This window comes from Dipodomys ordii, unplaced genomic scaffold (assembly GCF_000151885.1).
Source record: "Dipodomys ordii isolate 6190 unplaced genomic scaffold, Dord_2.0 Scaffold98, whole genome shotgun sequence".
NCBI classification, from domain to species: domain Eukaryota; kingdom Metazoa; phylum Chordata; class Mammalia; order Rodentia; family Heteromyidae; genus Dipodomys; species Dipodomys ordii.
Genome location: NW_012267314.1, coordinates 8,543,380 through 8,566,715, shown reverse-complemented (window position 1 = coordinate 8,566,715; position 23,336 = coordinate 8,543,380). Strand labels below are relative to the sequence as shown.

The window sequence follows — 23,336 nt, the reverse complement described above, 5'->3', positions numbered from 1 at the left end:
CACTCTACCACTTGAGCCATAGCGCCACTTCTGGTTTTCTGGTGGTTTATTGGAGATAAGAGTCTCATGGACTTTCCTGCCTGGGCTGGCTTTGTACCGTGATCCTCAGATAGCAGCCTCCTTAGTAGCTAGGATTACAGGTGTGAGCCACCAGTGCCTGGCAGTATATTAATCTGTATAATACCATTGTACTACTAATTATTTCTTGGAAATTGACCAATAATTTTCATAATCTTATTCTGGGCCCCTTCTGATAATGAGTATAGCCCCTTTACCCTTCCTCACAGAATAGATTTATCATTTACAAATTATTCTTTGGTTCTGACATATCAGAATGTATCAGACTTTTATACAACTCTCCCTAGAGACATAAAAAATGTTACTCTGTGTTTAAGCATTTGTTCAAGTCAGTTAAGATATGTGGGGTAGGAGAGGCCATTGACACACTCCTGACCGGTTGCAGACTTTATCTTCCAGTTCACAAGCTAGTATCTTCATTATGTTAGTAATATCAGTAAGCTTCACTTCCCATATACATAAAATTTAATATTTAGTATGCTTTAATATGTAGTATATAAAACATGTTGAATCATATAATTTTAATACTTACCAATTTCCATACAAAATTTGGTATTTCAATATATTTAATTTAGAAAGCACATAAATTTCAATAAATAAACTTACATATAGTACATACATAATTGCTTTCTATATATAGTCTTTTAATAAATAGCTGTGCAATATATTTATAATCAATAAAATCTTAATTTTTTAAAACATATAAATGTTTCTTAACATCTTTTCTTAGGTGAAATCTTCTTTTTTTAATCACTCCCACTATATAGTAATAACTGATTTCCTTTAATTCTGAGCTCTTTAAATACTTTCCTTTATCCCATGAGACACAGTGCTGGGACATTGTCAATTTTATCATAATCCTCCTTTTGATCAAGGTCTGACTTTTTCTTTTTTTGTGTTGGTCCTGGGTTTGAACTCAGGACGTGGGCATTGTCCCTTAGCTGTTTTGCTCAAGGCTAGTGCTCTACAACTTGAGCCAAAGCTCAACTTTTGGCTGTTTTGGTGGTTAATTGGAGACAAGAGTCTCATGGACTTTCCTGCCCAGGCTGGCTTTGACCTCGATCCTCTGATTTTCGTCTCCTGATGACAGGTTTGAGCCATCAGGGCCCGGCTGAGGTGTAACTTTTTGTCTTAACTAGTTTTAATCTTTGTTCCTGTTTGAGGTGCTTTCTCTCCTGAAGTCATACTTATGTCCTATGCCAGGAAGCACTAGTGGCGCAGAAGAAACAAGGGGAAGCATCCCTGGGCTGTTGAGTGGGCAGAATGTTACTCAGACCTTACAATTTCTATAGATGCCTTCCAGAGTCACAATTAATAAGGGTGACTAATGACATAAGCTCAAATGTATGTGGGCAGGACAAGAGATGAAGAGATAAAATTGGAAAAGAAGCTTCATCTTCTCTTCTGTTTTAAGCTTCCTCTTGTGTGCAGGTCTAAATCAAATCCCTTGAAACAGAGCTTTAGCCATCGAGGCTAAGATGTATTGACTGAGATCTATTGATCAGGCTGAGATCTATTGACTGAAGAAGAGCTGTGCAGGAAGGTGGAAACTCACTTTAAACACAGCATCCATGTGGTCTTGAAATCTTTCCTATGATTGTGTCAGCGTCTTCTTAATTCCTTTGTAGAATCACCAGCGCCAGCTGGAAGTGTTCGATGGGAATGTTGCTCACATAAGTACCTGGCTTTATCAAGCCGAAGCTCTGCTGGATGAGATTGAAAAAAAGCCAGCCAGTAAACGGGAAGAAATCGTGAAGGTAACAGACTTCAATATCACAGTTGGGACATGGACTATTTTGCTGTAGTCTCTTCACTTGTGGATGCTCTGGGGTCCTTGTGCACACATTCTTGTCCTGTGCATCTATTTTGGCAGGAAAAACTGAGCTCTGCACTGAAGTTTGTTTGAACATCTCTTGCTGCAATGATCATGCAGGAGCCTTTTGCTAGCAACTACACTTATTTCCAAAACTCCCCTTAACTCTGAGTCAGCTTGTCACCTGGGTTAGATTTTATTGTCATGTGGGGATAATTTCACATATTCACTTTTGTTTCCTCCCACAATTAGCGTTTAATTTCTGAGCTGGATGATGCCAGCCTCCAGGTAGGAAACGTTCGTGACCAGGCTATGGCTCTGATGAGCGCGCGGGGGAGTGCTGGCAGAGAGCTGGTGGAACCAAAGTTAGCTGAGCTGAACAGAAACTTTGAAAAGGTGTCTCAACACATCCGAAGTGCGAGAGTGAGTACATTTTTATAGAAAAACCATTTCCCCTGGTTATGTGGCTTAGATGAAAAATAATAGACTATATACGTAAGAGTTGGCTTTTTGTGTACTGTTGATTTTTAAAATTACCTTTAAGTAGTTGTACAAAGGGATTTTAGTTTAGCAAGTCAGTTTATAAGTTCATCTTGATCAGTATCATTCCTTCCGCTATCCCCCATCTGTCCCAACGCCACCCATTCCCTTGTTAGTTACCTGGTTCTATTTTAACATAGGTACATTGACGTAACCACTATACTTACCCGCCCCTTTTCTCTCCATTTTTCTTCTTTACTTTCCCTTAACCTCTCTCTCCCTCCCGAATTTTTTTGATTAAAAAGATTTTAATCACTTTTTTTTAACTGAAGGATTGTTGGCTCTTACCTGTGATTGTGCATATATATAGAGAAGATAAGAAATTACTGTTGAAAAAACAACCCATTTGAGGAAAGACCCTTCTGAAGATTAGAATTGGCTGAAAAATAATGAGACTAATTCCCCAAAGGGACATGAATCGTAAATGCTTGATTTTATAAGTCACACTTTAATATCGGTTTTTATATTAAACATGCATTTTTTTGTGCTTCATAGGTTGATAAATTTGTAGCTTTTTTTTTTTTTGGGGTCCGGTCATGGGGCCTGAACTCTGGGCCTGGGTGCTGTCCCTCATCTCTTCAGCTCAAGGCTATTGCTCTACCATTAGAGCCACAGCACCACTTCTGGCTTTTTTTTTTTTTTTTTTCTGCTTATGTGGTGCTGAAGAATTGAACCCAGGGCCTCATGCATGCAAGGCAGGCACTCTACCACTGAGCTACCTTCCCAGCCCAGGTTGATAAATTTGATAGCTTAAGTAACTTCACAGTTTAGACTTTATGGACAAATATACTTCCTCACTTTATATATTTAAAAAATAACTTCATTAATTCATGTAAGGGGATAATAAATAGAGCTTTTCTTTACAGAAAGGTGTTTATCCTACCTAGTTTTGATTGATTTCTCTTTCCCTCTTGTTCCCCCTCGTTCCCACTCCCCTTTTCTCCCTCCCTATGTCCCCTCCCTCTTTTTCTCCTCCCCATCTTATCTTTCCCTTTCTGTCTCTACATCCTTACTTTATAAGAGGAGCAAAGGAAACATTTAACTAGTGTTCCCAAGACCTGGCTTCAAGGACAAGCACTAGTAAATGCTTAATTGAAAAGATGAAAATATTTTGATGATTTGGTGGAAGAAAACCATAGTTGGAGTTGATGCTATTCAAGCTAGATGTTCAGCCAGGCACAGATTGCTCATGCCTGTAATCCTATCTATTCAGGAGGCTGACATCTGAGGACTGTCCTTAGAAGTTAGTCCATGTGGACAAATCAGTGAGACTCTGATCTCCAAATAATCAGCAAAAAGATAAATAAGAGCTTGAAGACATGCTTTCAAGCCTCAGTACTGGCACAGAAAAATGAGAAGAAACAAATACCTACTCTCCTCAGGGGATCATTCAAAGAAATCTTGAATTTTTGAGAAGCTCAGTTGTACCCATAGGATGGCATATTTGGACTGCATAGTTAATTTAACCTCTAGCACATTGCATATTGAAGTCGAAGAGAAAGGATCAATATTTATCATAGAAAACAGATTTTTATCTAACTTAGCTTTTATTTAGAATATCTGATATCATAGACCAAGTTTTCTTTTATAGTTTAGGAACATACTTACATTATTCAAAACTTAAGAAAGTGAAAAACTTGCTTTGTTTTTTGTCCTCCTTGATGTTGAGCTCATCTCCTTAATGTTTGGTATTACTGTTTTCAGTGGGTCTACTGAAGATTTTTCTTGGTATAAAATAAAACATAATGTACATAGGGATAGGATGATAGAAAGTGTAAAGAAACGAAATTGCCAGCATCCCCATAAATAATCTTTGCAAACATTTTCCTCATCCATGTCCCCCCCCATATAAAAATGTCATTGTTCAGTAGAGTTTTGTATGTGCTCCTTTGAACTAGTTTTCAATAGTTGTAGAGTATTCTGTTATATGATTTGTTATAATTTGCTCAGCGAATTTTCTCCTTTTATTGGGCTTTTATAGATTTTGTATTTGTTAAAATCATCTTGTATATCGATTTTAACATGTTGGTAACTCTCAAGATTCCTTGAAATTGTTGCGGAGCTGTATATAGCGAGGCTGTGGATAGATTTCCCAAGTAGTCCCATAGGAAGCAGGTACTAACTGGTACTTCAATTAGGATGGGACAGGGCTATTTGTCGCCCACCATGCTATTTTATTTTAATTTTTTGCTGGTTCTGGGGCTTGAACTCAGGACCTGGGTGCTGTTCTTGAGTCTCTTTGTGCTCAAGGCTAATGCTCTACTGTTTAAGCCACAGTTCCACTTTCAGCTTTTTTTTGAGTAGTTCAATGGAGATAAGAGTCTGATGGAATTTCCTGCCAGGGCTGGTTTGCAAACTTGATCCTCAGATCTCAGCTTCCTGAGTTGCGAGAATACAAGGCGTGAGCCACCAGTGCCTGGCCACGCCATGCTATTTTTTACATATATATTATGGTTTCCTTTATAGGCATCTGAAAATACACCATTTAGAAAATGTATTCTTTCAAAGTTGAATATCAAAACCCAAGGAGAATTGTCAGGGAACGTTGAACAGGAGTGACCATAATTGCAGCCTTTCTTCTTTTCTGTGGCCACAACAGGCTGGTGTTTGGGTCACAGCTCTGCTTACATGCAATCCTGGCCCACACAACGTGCTCCATACAGCCCCCCGCCATTGCATATCACCTTGCCTCATTTTCAGATTAGCATTTGGAAAATGGGCTATTCAGAGAAACTCAGATTAGTAAAATCTTTGCTATAAGATTGAATGAAAATTAAAGTCAATTCAAGTACATGCTAATTCCTTTCTGGCCACCTCATTTCTCTGATCAATTATGAAAAATCAAAGTAACATACATCTTCAGAGGTATCTTTTCCTTCCACAGTTGCTAATTGGTCAGGAGCCAGTATCATACCAAGGTCTGGTCACTACAGAAACATTGGATGCAGGTGTATCTGTCTCAGACATGGAAAAATTAGAAAATGACATTGACAATATGTTGAAAGTTGTGGAAAAACAGTTGGAATCCAGAGATGACAATGAAAAGGTTGGCTCTTTTCCAAGCCCTGTTCTTACTTTTCTTCTTTATGATGCTAGTGTTTACTGATACAATCTGCCTTATGTAACTGAAAAAATACACATGTGATTTTCTGAGTGTTAAGTAATGCTTAACAGTTGCACATGCGTGCACACACACAGCATGCTTTCTGGCATAAGGTGATTCTTAATCTAATTTATATGAAACTAGCTGTGGGACATTGTCCTTAAAATATAAAATATTTTAAGAAAATCCACACAACATTTGATATCTCAGGTTCATTGCACTGTATTTCACAGATTAATTCTCCCACCTGGTAACTGATAACTAGGTTTCATTGTGCTATGTTTTTTTTTCTTCTTCTGTTTTTCTCAGATGGTCTTTAACTATAGAAAGGGGTTTCAAGTCAACACATCCATCAGTGTATGGGTACAGTGCATCTTGATCAGTGTTACCCTGTGCATTATGCTCACCATTCCTTTCGAGTACCAATGTTTTCTTTAAACATTCAGGTGGAGGAGGAGGGAGCCCAGATTGAGGAAGTTCTACAGAGGGGCGAACACATATTACATCAGCCCATGGAGGATAATGAGAAAGAAAAGATTCGTTTGCAGTTGCTACTTTTGCATACAAGATACAACAAAATTAAGGTAGGCTGATTGGAGAATCTCTGTGGCATTTAAATAACCCATGCAGCTCTTGCCAGACAGATGTTGGATCTCACATCTATGGATGCTTTAAGTAATCCAACTAGTGAGATGTTATCTCCTCCTTTCTAATATGTTTTATTAGATACATCAATATATTTGGATTTGGCAGATTACAAAGAAATTGAAATGTAAAGACTTATTACTGGTCATCTGTTTTGGAGTTTTGGGATCACGTAAGAAACCTTAAAAAAATCTATACCTTTTAGAAGAGCCTTTCTTCTTTAATTCTTTTATTTACTTTATGATTATTACTACGATTATTGTTTTGCTGGGCTCTGGTGGCATAATCCTACTACTCCTACTGCTTTCATTGAGCACTATTATCTTTGTCCTAAAAGTTGAGAAAACCATTCAGCTTCCCTCTGTGAACCTAAAAATAAACTGGCCTATTTGAAATGAAAGTTTAGAATAAGTGTTTTTAAGTTTTTCTTTAATAAATTTAGCTTTTAAAAAAAAATGAAATTGGTTCCTTGATGAATAAGTTATTTTGTCATTCTTTTATATTTGCTAAAAAATCAGATTTTGGACTGAAGGGTGACTCAAGGTAGAACATTGAAGTACCAGCCTCTCCCCTCCGCACCCCAGCCCATATCTAGTGTTTTCTTTACATATATGATGACTACGTAGCTAGACTTGGAGTATTAGCTAGAACTTGGGGCATTTGGAGATTAAAATGAATATTCTGGGTAAACACAGTCAATACTATTGATAAAGTAAAAAAATCATAGGCTTGTTTCAAGCCTGTTTTACCTAGAAATGCACATCAATTGTTCAACATATCAGCTTATCAAGTTCTAGGAGTCAGTAAACATGGACCATTCAGTTCAACAGGCCTTACAATTCAACACTGTTATTCTTGAGTTTTTGTTTTATTTAGGAATTTAACCATTTTCCAGATCACTAACTAAATGACCATGTAATTGGGGTCAAGTGCACTATTGTATTTGAATATTTAGATATAGTCTTGTGCTCTCGCTTGGTGTTTTGGCTCAAGGCAGGGGCTCTACCACCTGACCTTGCCTAGAAAGGTCAGAGTGTCTCTGTCACGGCAGTCAAGTAGTTCTGAGGTATCAGCTCTCTGAATTCAGTATTTTAAGATCCATTGTTGTACATGAGATATTCATGCTCTGAAAATTGGTCTTAAAAGTTACAATTACTATTTGAACCAAAATCGCCATTGCATTTCGGATGTCATTTTAATTTTTCCTTGATTTTAGTTTTGGAGATGGGGGGGTTGCTCTAGGTTGACCAGACTGATCTAAAACTGTAAGTTCTAGTGAGCCTTTGCTTCAGCTTCCATCGTACCGTGGATCCCCCTGCAGCTTGTTACATTTCAATAACGCATTTAACTTAGGTTTTCAGCGGTGAAGCCCACAACTATTTGATCTAATTGGCTATTTTAAAAACAGTGAAGTAATGATGATCCTAAAATGGCAGAACTTCACCATTTTTAGCCTGTTCTCATTTCTTCAACAATTCTTGGAAAGGGTGATTATTTCTGGCTTGCTAAATGACTTTAAATGACAAAATTCTTAAGGGAAACCTTTTGAATATTAAATGGCTAACCCCAGCGTGCAGATGAAACTTAGAGAGTGTTACGAATTTCTGTAGAAATACAGATTAAAATGAAAAGAAAAGCAAAATTAAGATTAAAAAACTTTGGGTCCATGGTCCTGAATGCCTTTACAAAATCATTTTGTTCTTTATTTGCTATAATTAATTGTAGTGATCTTTCTTTAAAAGTAGGTACATTAGCTAGGCACTGGTGGCTCATGCCTGTAATCCTAGCTACTGAGGAAACAGATCTGAGGATTGTAGTTTGAAGCCAATTTGAAGCATTTTGAAGTCCAGGCAGTAAAGCCTGTGAGACTCTTATCTCCAATAAGCCAGCAAAAAGCCAAAAGTGGAACTATGGCTCCAGTGGTAGAATGCTAGTCTTGAGCAAAAAAGCTCAGGGATAGTGTTCAGGCCTTGAGTTCAAGCCTTAGAACCAGTGTATATGTGCATGCATATGAACACACACAAACACACACAGAGGTGAATTAGTTTGAATAAAAATTTCTTTTATAGGCAACTCATGCTCAACAGAGGAAAACAAGTCAACCTGCTTCTGGAATTAGATCATCATCTCTTCCTACTGATTATCTGGCTGAAGTTAACAAAGTCTTGCATACAGTTGACGATGTTGAATTGCTGCTGAGAGTTCCGGAGCTGAACATGTCTGTGTGTGAGGACTACTCTCTTCAGGAAGACTGTCTGAAGGTAAATCTCTAGCAACTGCATTGAAATAGCCATAGTTTCAATAGAGAAGCAAAGTGAGGAGTGTGTTACTCTGTTTACTTTCTTATATCTATATCATTGAACGTTCAAGTCACCATTTGTATATTTGAGTAGTACAACTTTCCTATATTCATCAATGAAATATAACAATTTTTCTTAATTAAAAAAAAGTGGGTATAGGCCAGGTTCTGGTGGCTCACGCCTGTAATCCTAGTTACTCAGGAGGCTGAGAACTGAAGATCACAGTTCAGAGCCAGCCTGGGCAGAAAAAGTCTGTGAGACTCTTATCTCCAATAAACTACTCAGAAAAAGCTAGAAGTGGCACTGTGTCTCAAGTGGTAGAGTGCTGTCCTTGAGCAGAAGAAACTCAGGGACAATGTCTAGGCATTGAGTTCAAACCCCAGGATTAGAAAACACAACAAAACAAAAAATGAGTGTAGGACTTTATGTGTGCAAAGTTATTAATTATTTGAAACAATAGAGACTATTTATTCATTTGTTTTAAGATACAATCTCACTGTGTTGCTTAGGCTGCCTTTGAATTCCTGATCCTTCTGTCTTAGCCTCCCAAGTTGCTGGATTTCACATGTATGTTGTGATACCCAACTACCTTCACCGATTGTTATTGGAGCTTTTTTTTTTTTTTTTCCTTTTCTTTTTTTTTCTTTTCTTTTTTTTTTTTTTGGTTAGTCGTGGGGCCTGAACTCTGGGCCTGGGTGCTGTTCCTCAGTTCTTCAGCTCAAGCTAGTGCTCTACCACTTGAGCCACAGCGCCACTTCCGGCTTTTTCTGCTTATGTGGTACTGAGGAATTGAACCCAGGGCCTCATGCATGCAAGGCAAGCACTCTACCACTGAGCCACCTTCCCAGCCCCTGGAGCTTTTTTTATTTTTAATTTGATTTTTTAAATTGTTATTATAAAGATGATGTACAAAGGGGTTACAGTTACATAAGTCAGGTAAAGAATACATTTCTTTTTAGACAGTGTCACCCCTTTCCTCTCTCTCTTTCCCAGTTGTTATTAAAGCTTTTCATATATCTTGTCTAAAAGCCACTTGGAACATCAGTGAGGATTTTTCTTCCTCTGAAAGTAGTAGTATTACAGAACTCTCACAGTTTGGTCAAGATAGGATACTTATACAGAAACATTTGCAGTTTTCTTGAGTAATTGTAATTGTTTTCCATTGTTATTTTAAGTGGATTTAAAACAATAGCAATTGTTGGCTCTCTGTGATTCTATTCTTTTCACTTTGCTGGATTTTGTTAATGTGTAACAATGTGTTCTTAGAATATCAAAGATCGGTTGGACAAACTTGGAGAGCAGATTGCAGTCATTCATGAAAAGCAGCCTGATGTGATTCTAGAAGCTTCTGGACCCGAAGCCATCCAGATCAGGGATTTGCTCTCACAGCTGAATGCAAAGTGGGACAAAGTCAATAGAATGTACAATGATCGTAGAAGGTATGTGTGAATCCAAGTCATAGTTTATTTTCAAAGCTATGCCAACAAGTCTAGGGGCCATGGACAAGTACATGTGTGCATTAAGATAGCTGAAAAATCTAGTTCATATCTTTGTTCTCTCCTTGGTTAAGAAGGAGAATATATAGTGTCAGTACTGATGTTCTCTCTCTTAGTTTTTTTTGTTTTTTTGTTTTTTTTGGTGGGTTGTGGGGCTTGAACTGGGCCTAGGCATTGCCCCTGCGCTCTTCAGCTCAAGGCAAGTGCTCTACCACTTGAGTCATTGTGCCACTTCTGGTTTTCTGGTGGTTTGCTGGAGATAAGAGTCTCGTGGACTTTCCTGCTCAGGCTGGCTTTGAACTGTGATCCTCAGACTTTAGCCTGCTGAGTAAGCTAGGATTACAGGCGTGAGCCACCAGCACCCAGCTCTCTTAGCTTTTTTGCTCAAGGCTGGTGCTCTACTACTCCACCCACAATTCCATTTCTGGCTTTTTGCTGGTTAGCTAGAGATAAGTAACTTATGGATATTTCTCCCCATACTGGCTTTGAATGGTGAGCCTCAAATCTCAGCTTCTTGAGTTGTTAGGATTACAGATGTGAGTCATTGGTTCCTGGCCTACGACATAATATCTTAATAATGTGGGAGTACCCTAAGTTTTAGGACCTCACTTGTGTCTGTTTCTTAAAAATTTAAACAAGATTTTCATTAATGATCATTTTCCCCATACTTGATTTATGTGGATGAAGAATAGGGTTAACTACATGTAATTGGAATCCATTTATAAGCAGATCCTTATTAATAACTTTCTAGTTAATAGACTATGTTTGAGCCTTCTGATCAGAATTTGAACTGTGGAATGGGCGGAATGAAAAACTGGTTAAGATTTTTGCCAGGAGCTGTGAATGTGGTAGAAATAAGATATGAAATAACCTAATAAAAAACACTGTGTAAGAGGAGATTTAACCTAGATCCATACTTTGGAAAACTTCATAGGTAGAAAAATTAGTCATCATATTATTTAAAAACAGAAACAGGGGGGGCTGGGAAGGTGGCTCAGTGGTAGAGTGCTTGCCTTGCATGCCTGAGGCCCTGGGTTCAATTCCTCAGCACCACATAAGCAAAAAGAAAAAAGCCGGAAGTGGCACTGTGGCTCAAGTGGTAGAGCGCTAGCCTTGAGCTGAAGAGCTGAGGGACAGCACCCAGGCCAGAGTTCAGGCCCCATGACCGGTCCCCCCCCCAAAAAAAAAAAAAACCAGAAACAGGCTCTATATTTCACAGTACTGTCCAATCATTTCAAGAGCTAGCCTTTAATTCTTTGGGTAGGTTTTAGGAATTTCTTTGTCCCTTTAGAGACTAATTGATCCATGCTTCTGTCCTGTTAGACTTGGTTATTGGGGATGAAGATAATTTTCTTAAAAAACATATAATATTTTAAGGCTGCAGATTGCATCATGAAATTGCTTCTGAACTCTTTCCAGTAGTATTTGAAAGTGGTCATTTTGAACTCTGTCATTGAAAGGATTAATATGCTTTTAGACCTGAGTTACTTTTATAGTGATAAATTATATCTCCGCTCTTCCCCCTCCCCTTCTCTTCCCCCTCTCCTTCCTCCTTCCTCTCTCCCTTTCTCTGAAGTACTAGGGTTTGAACTCAGAGCCTTTAACTTGGCTAGATAGGTGCTTTGTATTTTGAATTTCACTCGCAGGCCTTTTTTGCTTGAGTTATTTTTCAGGTAGGCTCTGGTATCATGCCCATGTTTGGCCTCAGGTGACTGTCCTCTTATCTACAGCTTTCCACACAGCTGGGATCACAGGCACATGGCATCGCTGAGATGGATTTGGTTGAGCTTTTTGCTCCAGGGTGGCCTTGAACTATGATTCTTTGGATCTGTCTTCCAAATAGCTAGGATTTCAGGTGTGAGCCTCTGCACCCAGCCTGCATCTGTTTTATTTTGCTTTTTTTAAAAAAATTAATCAGTGAGACTGAATACTTCGAATTCTTTATTTGCTGCAGTTTGGTAGTTCTTTTGTGTGCCACTCCTGGCTCTTGAACTCAGGGTCTGGATGTGGTTTCTAACCTTTTGTTGCTCAAGCTCTATCATTCTATCACTTGGGCCACAGCTCCACTTTGGGCTTTTTGGTGTTTTTAATTGGAGATACGAGTCTCATGGACTTTTTTGCTTGGGCTGGCTTTGAACTGGGATCTCAAATCTTAGCCTCCTGAGTAGAGAGAATTATAGGTGGGAACCACCAGTGCCTGACAGATTTTCACATTTTAAAAATCACAGTATTACTACTTATGTTTGCAAAACCTTTTTCATTAAGAATAATAACTATTTCAGACTTTCTCTACTGCATATGTGTTCATAGCTTTTTATGTACACTTTAATTTTGGCAAGGATGTTCTTGACATATAGAAAATTTAATTTCATGAATTTTATTAATGGTGTTCAAATTTCAGAGATCTCTTTTAATTCTCTCCTAACTCTTATCACCCTAAACAACAACAACAAAAACAACAACAGCAACAACAAAATAGGAGGACATTTCTTAAGAGTCCTAATCCAGCAAGACTTTTCTTTTTAAGTTACTTTAGGTATTCTAAGTGTGACAATCACTAGAGTTTTATCTCTTCTTTGAAATCTCAGTCACTCTTTGTCCTATTTCTCTTTTTGTGCTTTGCATATACTTCTCTCCTCTTCTATCCTTGCTGCACTCAGAACACTGGAGATCAGTCATGACCTAAATTGTGTTCATTTGCTTTGCTTACCATACAAAGGCGCATGGACTTCCAGCCTGGCCTTCATTTTCTCATACTTCTGAATGCTGGAAACGAAGCAGGGGTAGAGGCCTTTCTTACTGTTAATTAGATGGTGCCTGTGTTTCTCTATCTTTCCAGGAAAACAGTATCTCTGATCTCTCTCCCTCCTTTTGCCTAAAAGGTTCCCTCATCTTTCTGGTTTGGAACTCATCCTCATGACTTCATTGGATTTTAATTACCTTTTTTTGTTGTTGTTGGTCGTGGGGCTTGAACTCTGGGCCTGGGTGCTGTCGCTGTGCTCTTCAGTTCAAGGCAAGTGCTCTACAACTTGAGTTACAGCACCACTTCCGGTTAATTGGAGATAAGAGTCTCACGGATTTTTCCTACCCTGCTCTGCTTTGAACCGTGATCCTCAGATCTCAGCCTCCTGAGTAGCTAAGCTTACAGGTGTGAGCCACTGGCACCCTGCCTAATTACCTTTTTAAAAGTCATCTGTGGAAATATCACCCAACCACCCAGGGGGTTTGGCCTTTCACAGATGAATTTTTGTGGGAAGGGATTCAGTTCATTACGGAGAGGGAATGGTATATAAAAATGTTTTTGAAGTCTTTCAGCCTTTGGGCTTTGTTACCGTAAAACCAAGTTTCTTAGCATTGTAGTAATGTAAGGGAATGGACTAATTGATCATATTTTGTATTACATAGCATTTAGGCTGTGTGTGTGTGTGTGGTATACATATGAAGTCTGGGATTGTGCAGAGTACTTTTCTCTCTTGGCATGATGCATGATGTGTGTTTCCCAAAGAGGAATACTTGTCTGGAATCCACTGTGAAAATTAGTCTTGTAGAGCAGTGAGTTCTGAATTTGCTCATCTCGGGACCTTGGGTGTTAATAAGACTTGAACTGTTTTTAAAGAAAAAATATATTCCTAGTCAGTTCTACAACGTCGACAAACCTATTTGATCTTGTTTCTTGTCCTCTAGCTATTTTGACAGGGCCATAGACGACTGGAAACGGTTCCATTGCCACATCTCTGACCTCACGGTCTGGATACGGGAGGCTGAGGAGTTACTGGCTGAGACTTACGCTCCGGATGGCAGCCTGGACCTGGAGAAAGCCCGGGTGCATCAGCAGGTGAAGAGATGGCTGCCATGGCTTCCTGGTGCCAGCTTGGGCTGGAGAGGCAGACTTCAGGAGGAACCAAATTCATTCGTTTGCTCATGAATGATTTTGACTTTGTGCCCCCGTTCTAGTTTCCAGTGTCAAAATTTAAAGGAAAAAAAAAACCCCTCTCATGTACTATTTATAATCAACATTTTAAATTCTCTCTCTCTCTCTTCCTGTCCCCCTTTTAATGAGAATTTGAGATAAAATTTGCTGAGAAAACAATATTCTTTTTGGAAAAAATTATTTTTAGAATGACATTAGCAAAATTCTGTACTTGAAAATAGGAAAATCCATGCATACCTTACCTTGTTTTCTGTCCTTAAATAGACAGGCATCTCATTTTCCTTTGCATGCTTGATAGTTATCGTTCGTATAAATTATTCTGGAATTACAGAAGGGCAGCTGCTTCTGTGATTCTTCCTCCATCTTGAGAAACTGTAATATAATAGCAAAATCAGTTCTCAAAATAGTGGGTCTTTAGGAATAATGGTAGATATCAAACAAAATTTCAATTTTTCCATTGTTAAAATATTTCCTTTTACTAAGCTATACAGTCTGTTTTCTCTAGAAGATTCATGAGCTTTAAAAAGAATCCTTTTTTTCTCATCAACATGTTGAGGTTTTTAAAAAAAGTTACATTTTGGCAGTTACCAATAAATGTTTAAATTTGACTTTTAAAATACCCCTGTAAGCTGTTAGATTAGAAATTGGCAGTACAGTGTAGCAATGTCAGAAGATACACAGGGAGGTGTATTTAGATATGGCAGGTCATAAAAGTATAGGGTAGTAAATGATTTTGTTAGCTTTTGTGTTTTGTTGTTGTTGTGCTTATTTTAAGCATTTGTTTGGAAGAGGATGAGCAGTTCCCTTTAATCAAATGTGATTGATGCTCCTACTTGGCTATGAACAGCTGATATTTGTTTTATGTTATTAAGCTGTCTTATTTCACAGTTTTTGCCTGATGACACTCATGAGAGTGGGTTCCATTTCAAGATAGACTTCTTTTCCCATGTTCCTTGAAATGTAATTAGGTTTCTTGGAAATGTTTTGTGGACATGAAAAGATGCTTCTGGGAATTCGTTTCTGTAACACCTCCATTTTGGGTGGGATTATCATGAGAGCACACCATACCTGGGTAGTGGGAATGAAGCCTGGTGTGTGTGCTGTCTGTAACAGGACCTGGAGGAGGGCATCAGCAGCCACCAGCACAGCCTGGCAGCCATAAACCGCATCTGGGACAGCTTTGTGCAGACATCCTCCCCTGGGAAGGGAAGCTTCCTACAGGACAAGGTGGCGACCGTGAACCGCTGCTGGAGCTCCATCCTTGCCGAAGTGAAGGGCCGGCAGCCAAGGTAATGCTTCAGCCATGTTCTTTGGGCAGAGACACGAGCAGATTTCTGGGAAACTTTCTTTCTCCTCCCTCCTCTCCTTCTCCTTCTCTTCCTTTCCTTTCTTCTCCTTTGCTTCTTCTCCTCCTCCTCCTCCTCTTCTTCTTCTTCCTCCTCCTCCTTCTCCTCTTCCTCCTCCTCCTCCTTTTTTTGTGTGCCTGCACTTGGGATTAAACTCAGTGTCTTGTACTTAAACTCAATGTCTTTTGCTTATGTTTTTGTTTCTGCTCAAGGTTGGCATTCTCCCACTTGAGCTATACCTTTACTTCCAAGTTTTTGCTGGTTATTTGGAGATTAGATACTCATGGACTTGTCTGCCCAGGCTGGCTTTGAATGTTGATCCTTAGATCTCAGTCTCTTGACTAGCTAGGATTACAGCATGAGCCACAAGTACCTGGCTAGATTTCTTTTTATCATTAGTGTCATCTTTAATTCAAATATAATACTCATGCTAATGAACTAATAAAATTTATACACTTTTTCTTGTCTTGTTCTTTCTACTTGTAATTTTTTTAGTTTAGTGCCTTGCCTCACTAATACTTTTGACTTGTAACTATAGTAGAGCAGTATTCACCATTTGATGTGGGAATTTGCCCTATGATGCCTTTTTATGTCATGCAGTACTCAAAGATAACTACATGTGTTTCCTTATTTTAGATAAGGACACTTTTTCATCTCAAACAACCTTCTTGTCAGGCAAGGTGTTGGTGGCTCATGCCTATAATTCTAGCTACTCAGGAGGCTGAGATCTGTGGACTGTGGTTTGAAGTTAGCCTGGGCAGGAAAGTCCTTGAGCCTCTTACTCTAATTAACAACCAAAAAGCTAGAAGTGGAGCTGTGGCTCACATGGTAGAACACTAGTCTTGGAGTACAAAATCTCAAGGACAGCACCATGGCCCTGAGAGTTCAAGTCCCAGTACCAGCGCAAAATTAAAGACAAACAAAACCCCCCAAAATAAGTTCTATTGTTTTACATCGTAGTAAATTTGTTTCTCTATATTAAAAATATGTTATTATTAATGACAATGCTTTTGGGGCCTGAAGTCAGGGCCTGACCACTCTCTCAGCTTTAGCTGTTCAAGGCTAGTGCTCTACCACTTGAGCAACAGCTCTGCTTCTGGCATTTTTTGGTATTTAATTGTAGATAAGAGTCTCATAGACTTTCTGGACTGGCTTTGAACTGCAATCCTCAGATCTCAGCTTCAAGAGTAGCTGGGGTTACGGGGTGAGCCAATGGAACCTGACACATTCCTCTATAACTTTTATGATGATGAGAAGATAAACTTATTTAAGAAAAAAATTAACTTATTCTCATAATTACTTAGGAATATGGTACTTACAAATCTTTAGTAAGAAAATATTTATGTTACTATTAATATTAATTGTAATTATAAGATATTATTCGGGGGCTATTTAATTAGGGTTTCCCAAACAAATATGTAATGCTCTGCGTCAGTATATAATTTCTCTTAATGCTTTTCCACAATCCATTCTTTTAGGCTGAAAAAAGAAAGTCAGCAGGTGCTGGAATACAGGATGAAGATGGACGAGATGATTTGCTGGGTAAACAAGGCTGACAATACCATGCAAAAGAAGTCAGCCACTGAGCCAGAAGCAAACTTGGCAGAATTAGCAGTAAGTGGCCAATTTATCTCATGTTCCAGTGCCTTCTGATATAAGAAGAGTTCACTTGAGAATAGAATATTGCAAGACTGAAGAAGAAAAGGAAAAGAAACTTGAAAGAAGATTTTTTTTGTTTTGTTTAAAGAGCAGTTCATTTTGGTCTTCCAGAGATAAAAGTTCTCTTCACATTAAAAATAAATACTTGTCATGATGGTCTCAGTATTAGAGCAGAGCTTTATTTTTAAGCTGAGTTAAATTAATTTAACAGTTATAGATTATAGTAAGGCTGGGAAGTATAATTTTTACATTTAAGTTTAGAGAACTATTAATTATAAAAGTTGAGTTTTGCAGTCGAACTGAGCGTGGTAGAGTTTCCTATAGGCTTACAATCGTGGTTCTAGTAATGAGGTTTTCTTCTTTTTATTTTCAACCAAGAATAGCTTATAGCTAGGAAAGTATGCAGTCTACAAAATGCATTCATGTATGTAGTTATATCTAAATATTTAGAAAGCTTATATCTGTATTTGTATTTTTTTGTAATATTGAGTAACTGTTTGTGGAACAAGGAGAATAATAACCTTTCATCTTTATTTTAAAAAGAAGTTGTGGTCAGCCACTTGTAGCTCATGCTTATAATCCTAGCTACTCAAGAGGCTGAGGTCTGAGGATCAAGGGTTGAAGCCAGCCTAGGCAGCCCCCGCCCCCCTAGACCTTTCTCTCCAATAAACAGTCAAAAGGCAGGAAATGGAGGTGTGGTTTAAGTGGTAGAGTACCAGCCAAAAAGCTGAGTGAGAGGCCCTGAGTTTAAGCCCTAGCCCTGGCCAAAATGAATAAATAGAAATAAAATAAATAAAAATGAAAGTTTGCATGAGAAAAATACTTATTTTGAAAAGAGATTTGGTTTCTGAAGGACTATATTTGAGCTATTTGGGGAAAAGAACTTCTAGTAATGATGAAAATATTATGAGAAAAGCGTTCTTTAAGTTTTCTTCTCAAAATGTACAAATGTCTAGTGTCCTTTTTAAAGATGTTCCTTTTTTAAAAATAATTTGAGGAGGGTTTAAATGGTGGTAGCAAGATGGAGTTAAGAACTGAACACTAATGTATTAAATATTCTATAATATATAGTAATATCTTCTTGAGAGACAGCTCTTGCATAGGAGAACACGTTTTATTCACTGCATTCAGACCCTGTCATTTCCTTTGTTAACATGCATTCAGACTTCTTGCAAGTTTATTTTCCATTTAAGAAGCTAAAGGTTCACATTTCAAGGTGTTCCTTCCCAAGAGTTTCCTGGTCTACTGCTTCAGCTTTCCCCTGGAGAATAGCCATCTAATTACACCTGTCTTCTTGACCTCTTTTTAAGGAATTAACCCAAGAGTTGGAAGCACAAGCAGAAAAGCTCAAGTGGCTGAACAGAGCGGAATTGGAGATGCTCTCAGATCAAAGTCTGAGTTTACATGAAAGAGAGAAACTTTCAGAAAGCCTAAGAACCATAAACACCACGTGGAACAAGGTGAGCAGATAGACTTCCTCTACCATATTTCCCTTATTTAGTTATTTCATGATCAAACAAGTGTGATCTTGCTGTTGTTTACCTTTAAGTCTATCCAAAGATGGGCCCACTTTACTAATGCCCATTTGTTTTTTGCTAATTAATTAATTAATAAGTTATTCATTTATATGTTTATTTTTGTGCCATTCTTGGGGCTTGAACTCAGAGCCTGGGTACTGTCCCTGGGTAGTGCTCATGAGTAGTGCTCTAACACTTAAGTCACAGCTCTGCCTCCAGCTTTTGTAGTGGTTAATTAGAGATAAGATTCTCAAGGACTTTTTCTGCCCAGGTTGGCTATTAACTGTGATCCTCAGATCTCAGCCTCCTGAGTAGCTAGGATTACAGGTGTGAATCACTGGTGTCTGGCTTAATTCTTCTTCTTTTTTTAAGCTAATGCTTATTGATGATGTTTACAGTTCTTCTTTTCATCTTTTATAGAGACAAAGAGAAGTTGAAGAATGCTTTTTAGTTTCAGTAGAATTCTTCAGCACAAAGGATTTCTATATTATTTAATACATTAAATAAATGATGAATGTACATTGGTATTAGGCAACAAAATGCCTGTACTTAAATTCTGAAAATAAACACCGCAGAATGGTTTCCCAGCATTGCATGTGATGTTTCACACACGTTTATTTTCACTGGCATTTGTCACTTAATGAGACGCTTATAGGGTCCAGTGCAATGTCATGACACCATTAGTTTAGACTAAGATGTCAACCTTTCCTTCAAACAATTACTTTGTTGTTGTTTTCAGTCTGAATGGTAGAAGGTAGATGAAGTTACAGGTTTATTTTTTATTTAGCCTTCTAGTCCGTTCTGTATCAAAGCTGGAGGTCTTTGTGGGGCAGTGAATAGCTGTGGCTCTGCCCTTGGCTTCCATTTGCATGAATCTCATGTCATTTGTTTTCTCTTTTTTTTTTCCAACTTATCCATGTGGATGTATGTTACGTGTGTAAGTATGCCTGTCCCCCAGCTCTTGGGAGGCTGAGACAGGAGGATCTGAATTTGGAGCCAGCCTAAGTGGTATAGGAGAACTTCTCTCAAACAATCAAAGGAGGTTATCCAGACTCTTATTATATATATATATATATATATATATATATATATATATACACACACACACACACACATACATACATATGTATATATAGTATATATGTATATGTGTGGTATATATGGTGTGTGTGTGTGATTGTATACACACACATATATTTAGATCCAGCTCTCTCTCTGAATGGGGCTTATTGTCAGAAGTCCATCTTCAGGTTTATGTATGAATTATCTTAAAAAGAAACCCTTCCCCAAACAGTCCAAACCAGCAGCAATGCTTCCAAGTCCCAGACATTGTCTTCTCCCATCTACTTGATGGATGGTTTAGTTTGTGGATGCCTAGATGATTACATGTGGTCAAGTAAATAGAGCAGAATTTTGGAAATGATTGATATTGTTTCCTGTAGAATTCCTTCCGTTTTTCTTAAGTCTGAAATGTATTATAAATGTGACTACATCTTAAGTAGCCCTGAAGCCACTGAGGAGTGTCGGCTACCATCACCTTTTGTCTTGATAGCTACGGCTGCCTCCTCCTGCTCTTCCCTGCTTCCTTCTTTGCCTTTTGTTGCTCTGTTCTCAACAGAGCTGCCAAAGAGGTTTATGAAAACAGAATCTAGCTCCGGAAACTCCTTGGAATAGTCCCCTAATGATTTTCCATCTCATTCGGAGGAAAAGCCGAAGTCCTTACTGTGATTTATGTGCCCCCTCATGGCCTGGCCTCTTGTTACCACTGACTTCATCTGCTGTTGCTCTCTACTTTACAGACAGATATGTCTGTGTTACTCCACAGATTGAGTTTGGCTGGGTTCTACCAGAGCTAACCTATTTATTTAACACAAAGGATGTCAGTGGCTGTTTTACAGAAAATGGTGAAGTGGTCAAGTTTGGGGGCACTGGGTTAGATAACACCGAACCTTCCATTTAAAGACTGTTTCTAATCTATTTCGTTGCATAGACTATAATCTCATTCCCACTGAAGAATTGAGTTTGCTTGTTGTGCTCCACGTACACATTGAGAAATACTAATCTGGGTATTTCATTTATTCCAGGCTGATTTTTAAGGGATGCCTAGGTATGGGTCAGGTGAAGAAGGAAGGAAAGAGCATTGTAGGGAAAAGAGGCAGTGTGGGAAAGGGTCTAGAGGAAGCAGTGCGCACCGTCCATCTGGCTCTTGGAAGTAGTTCAGTATACGTTGAGTTGAGCAATACCTTTAGGGTCCAGATCCTCACAGTCTCCCAGGCCTAGAGCTCCTGGAATTGAAGCCTCATTTTGACAAGAATCTACAGCTTTGAGGATACTAGGGAGCTACTGATGGTTGAAGCAGAAGAAAGACCCTGTAGCCACACTGCAGAGATGTGTGGATCAGTCCTAAGAGTAGTTATAGAGAGATGGGTTGGAGGCTTGAGAAAAGTTACAAAAGGGAATTCAGGGAAAATAGAGACAAGGAATTCTGATTTGGCATCTCTACACATCCCATCAACAGAGAAAGGTGACTGAGTATATGTTATTGGGAGTCCTTTTCTTTTTCTTTTTAATTGTGTAGTTGATATGCAGTTGGGTTATAGTTACGTGAATCAGGTACAAATCAGTATAATAATGTCTCCCATTCTTCTCTCCCAGTCTTTCCCTCCCAATCCCTTCCATAAAATAGCCAGTTCATTTTCCACAGAGTGTCTAGTGAGTATTGCTGTTGTCTTTGTTCATCCTTGGTCTCCCTTTTATGGGACCTCTCTTCCCCTCCCAAATACAAACTAACGAGAGGAAAGGAAAAGAAAACTAAAACAGCAACAATGTCTCTTGTTTCCTTTTCTTGGTGTTCATTTCACAGACTATTATTTTCTATGATCATCTGTCCAGAGCTACTGAGCCTTTGTCCACCACTCCTATGCAGAGCCTTCTTTGGCCTCTGTAGGTGAATGAGTAGGTTCCTATATAATTTATCATGTCCCAGTGTTAGTTATTTATTTTAGTCATTCAGTGTGTTTACTTGTAGATTTCTAGGCACATTCTAGTTACCCCAAGGTAAATGACACCATTGGAAAGTAGGACTTGGGGAAACATTCCAAGGTCAGAAAACAAAGCTATCCTGTGGAACGCTAGTATTTGATGGATGAACAAAGAAAGAGGAGCTAGTGACGGAAATTTAGAGGAATAGGGAGAGAAGTCAGGTTCGCAGAGTATTAATGGCATTGGGGGGTGGGGGCGAGCAGGCATGTGAAGTAGTGTCTCAGCCGCTGAACCATGGAGCCAGCCTGCAGTGGGAAGGAAGGTGCGCATTGAAGCTGAGGTGTTGGGTGAAGGAAAGCAAGTGGCAGCACGCTTACTGAGAACACCTGTCTTTGGGAGGAAGTGCAATCATGTTTGTTTACAGAGCATCCCACCCCCCCCTCTGTTCTGATGCTGTAGATGTGCAGAGAAGTGCCTGGCCTTCGGAAGCCTCCCCTCCCGGAGCCCTGCTCTGTCTCTCAGACAAGGATTGCTGGTAAGATGCCATTCATTCCTTCACAGATACCATTCATTCCTTCACAGATACCATTCATTCCTTCACAGATTATCGACATAGGAAAAAAATGATCATATGAGCCTCATATATAAGTCAGAGAAATTATTGAAAAGCAGCGTGCGATTGTGATTTATTACTGTCCTTCAGTAATTGGAAAGGAACATCTTTATATAGTCCAGACTTCACTGGCAAGGTGTTTGCTCTCCTGGGTGACGCTCCAGACAGCAGGCCACGGGTCCTGCTGAAGGAAGGGAGGGAATCTGGAAGGAATCCAATGGTTGTGTGTGCAGCCTCCGATGTCATCAGTATAATCTGCCATGTCAACAGGTATTTGGCCTGATGGTGGGCGCTCATCATGCCTGAAAATAAAAGGGTTAGACTTTGGAAGTTCTTGGAGGCAGGATGCAAACGTTTAGAAAGAGGTTGCCTCCTAGGGAAACCGTACACTGGTAGATACTGTTCCTTTAGTTGTGGAGAAAAAGAAACCGTTTTTTCACCATCTCTGTTTTCTCCTTCTCTACTGTGCTAATGAAATGAAGGGCCCAGCACCCTAAGTCCCTGTGTGCTTGCTTTCTGCCGAGTCCCCAGGTAGATGGGCTAACCCCAGCTAACTGTAACCCAGGGCTAGCCACTGCTGCAGATTCCTCTTAAACTTAAGCCTCCATCTTCATCCCCGGCTCTTCTCCTACTTTCTCCTTTCCACCTGCTGTCTCCTCGTCCATTGCTGCTTCGTCCTTATGTCTCTTCCTTCCTTTTCTTTTTTCATTTCAACCCTCCTCTGTCTCTGAGGAGTTCAGAAAGTGCTAAATGACAGATTCAAAATTTTTCAGACATTTCAAGCTTACTGAGAGCCAAGTGTCTGTTCTGTATTACTTACCTTTGCCAATACCTTGCACAAGAGAGAACTGAGGCCAGATTGGTTTTCTGTTCATATTCAAAGCACTTGACTTATCGACAGTTGCTGCTCTCAAATCCAATTTTAACTGCAAAAAAGAGATTGGATGCATTTTATAAAACCAACAACGGGTTTTCTTATTTTCATAATATCATGATAGCAAAAGAGCAGAGAAAATTTGAATCTATGTAGAACTATAAAAAGTTGGCAAGAAATCTATACCTTTCATTACATGTGTAGTTCATTATTCACACTGTAATCATCTCTGGGACAGATCTGAGACTGGATGCCAATCTTAGTGTATCTTCTCCCTTCCTATACAATATTTTAATGTTCTTTTAAGTTGGTTTAAGGCCAGGTGTTAGGGCTAACACTCATAATCCTAGCTACTCAGGAGGCTGAGATCTGAGCATCATAGTTTGAAGTCAGCCCAGGGAACAAAGTCGATAAAACTTACCTCCAGTTAAGTCAAAAG

The 23,336-nt window shown here is 39.0% G+C and overlaps 1 protein-coding gene across 1 annotated transcript in view; it reads left to right on the top strand.

Annotated features, from left to right (window-relative positions):
- The window catches only part of Utrn (utrophin), a 425,608-nt gene that overhangs the window by 172,068 nt on the left and 230,204 nt on the right, over nt 1-23,336 (top strand). Inside the window, exons 34-44 of the mRNA XM_013026944.1 lie at nt 1,707-1,835; nt 2,144-2,314; nt 5,316-5,477; nt 5,981-6,118; nt 8,249-8,440; nt 9,746-9,918; nt 13,660-13,810; nt 15,020-15,195; nt 16,731-16,866; nt 18,222-18,371; nt 21,870-21,945. Coding sequence (XP_012882398.1) covers nt 1,707-1,835; nt 2,144-2,314; nt 5,316-5,477; nt 5,981-6,118; nt 8,249-8,440; nt 9,746-9,918; nt 13,660-13,810; nt 15,020-15,195; nt 16,731-16,866; nt 18,222-18,371; nt 21,870-21,945 — 1,654 coding nt within the window. The remainder of the gene's footprint in view (nt 1-1,706; nt 1,836-2,143; nt 2,315-5,315; nt 5,478-5,980; nt 6,119-8,248; nt 8,441-9,745; nt 9,919-13,659; nt 13,811-15,019; nt 15,196-16,730; nt 16,867-18,221; nt 18,372-21,869; nt 21,946-23,336) is intronic.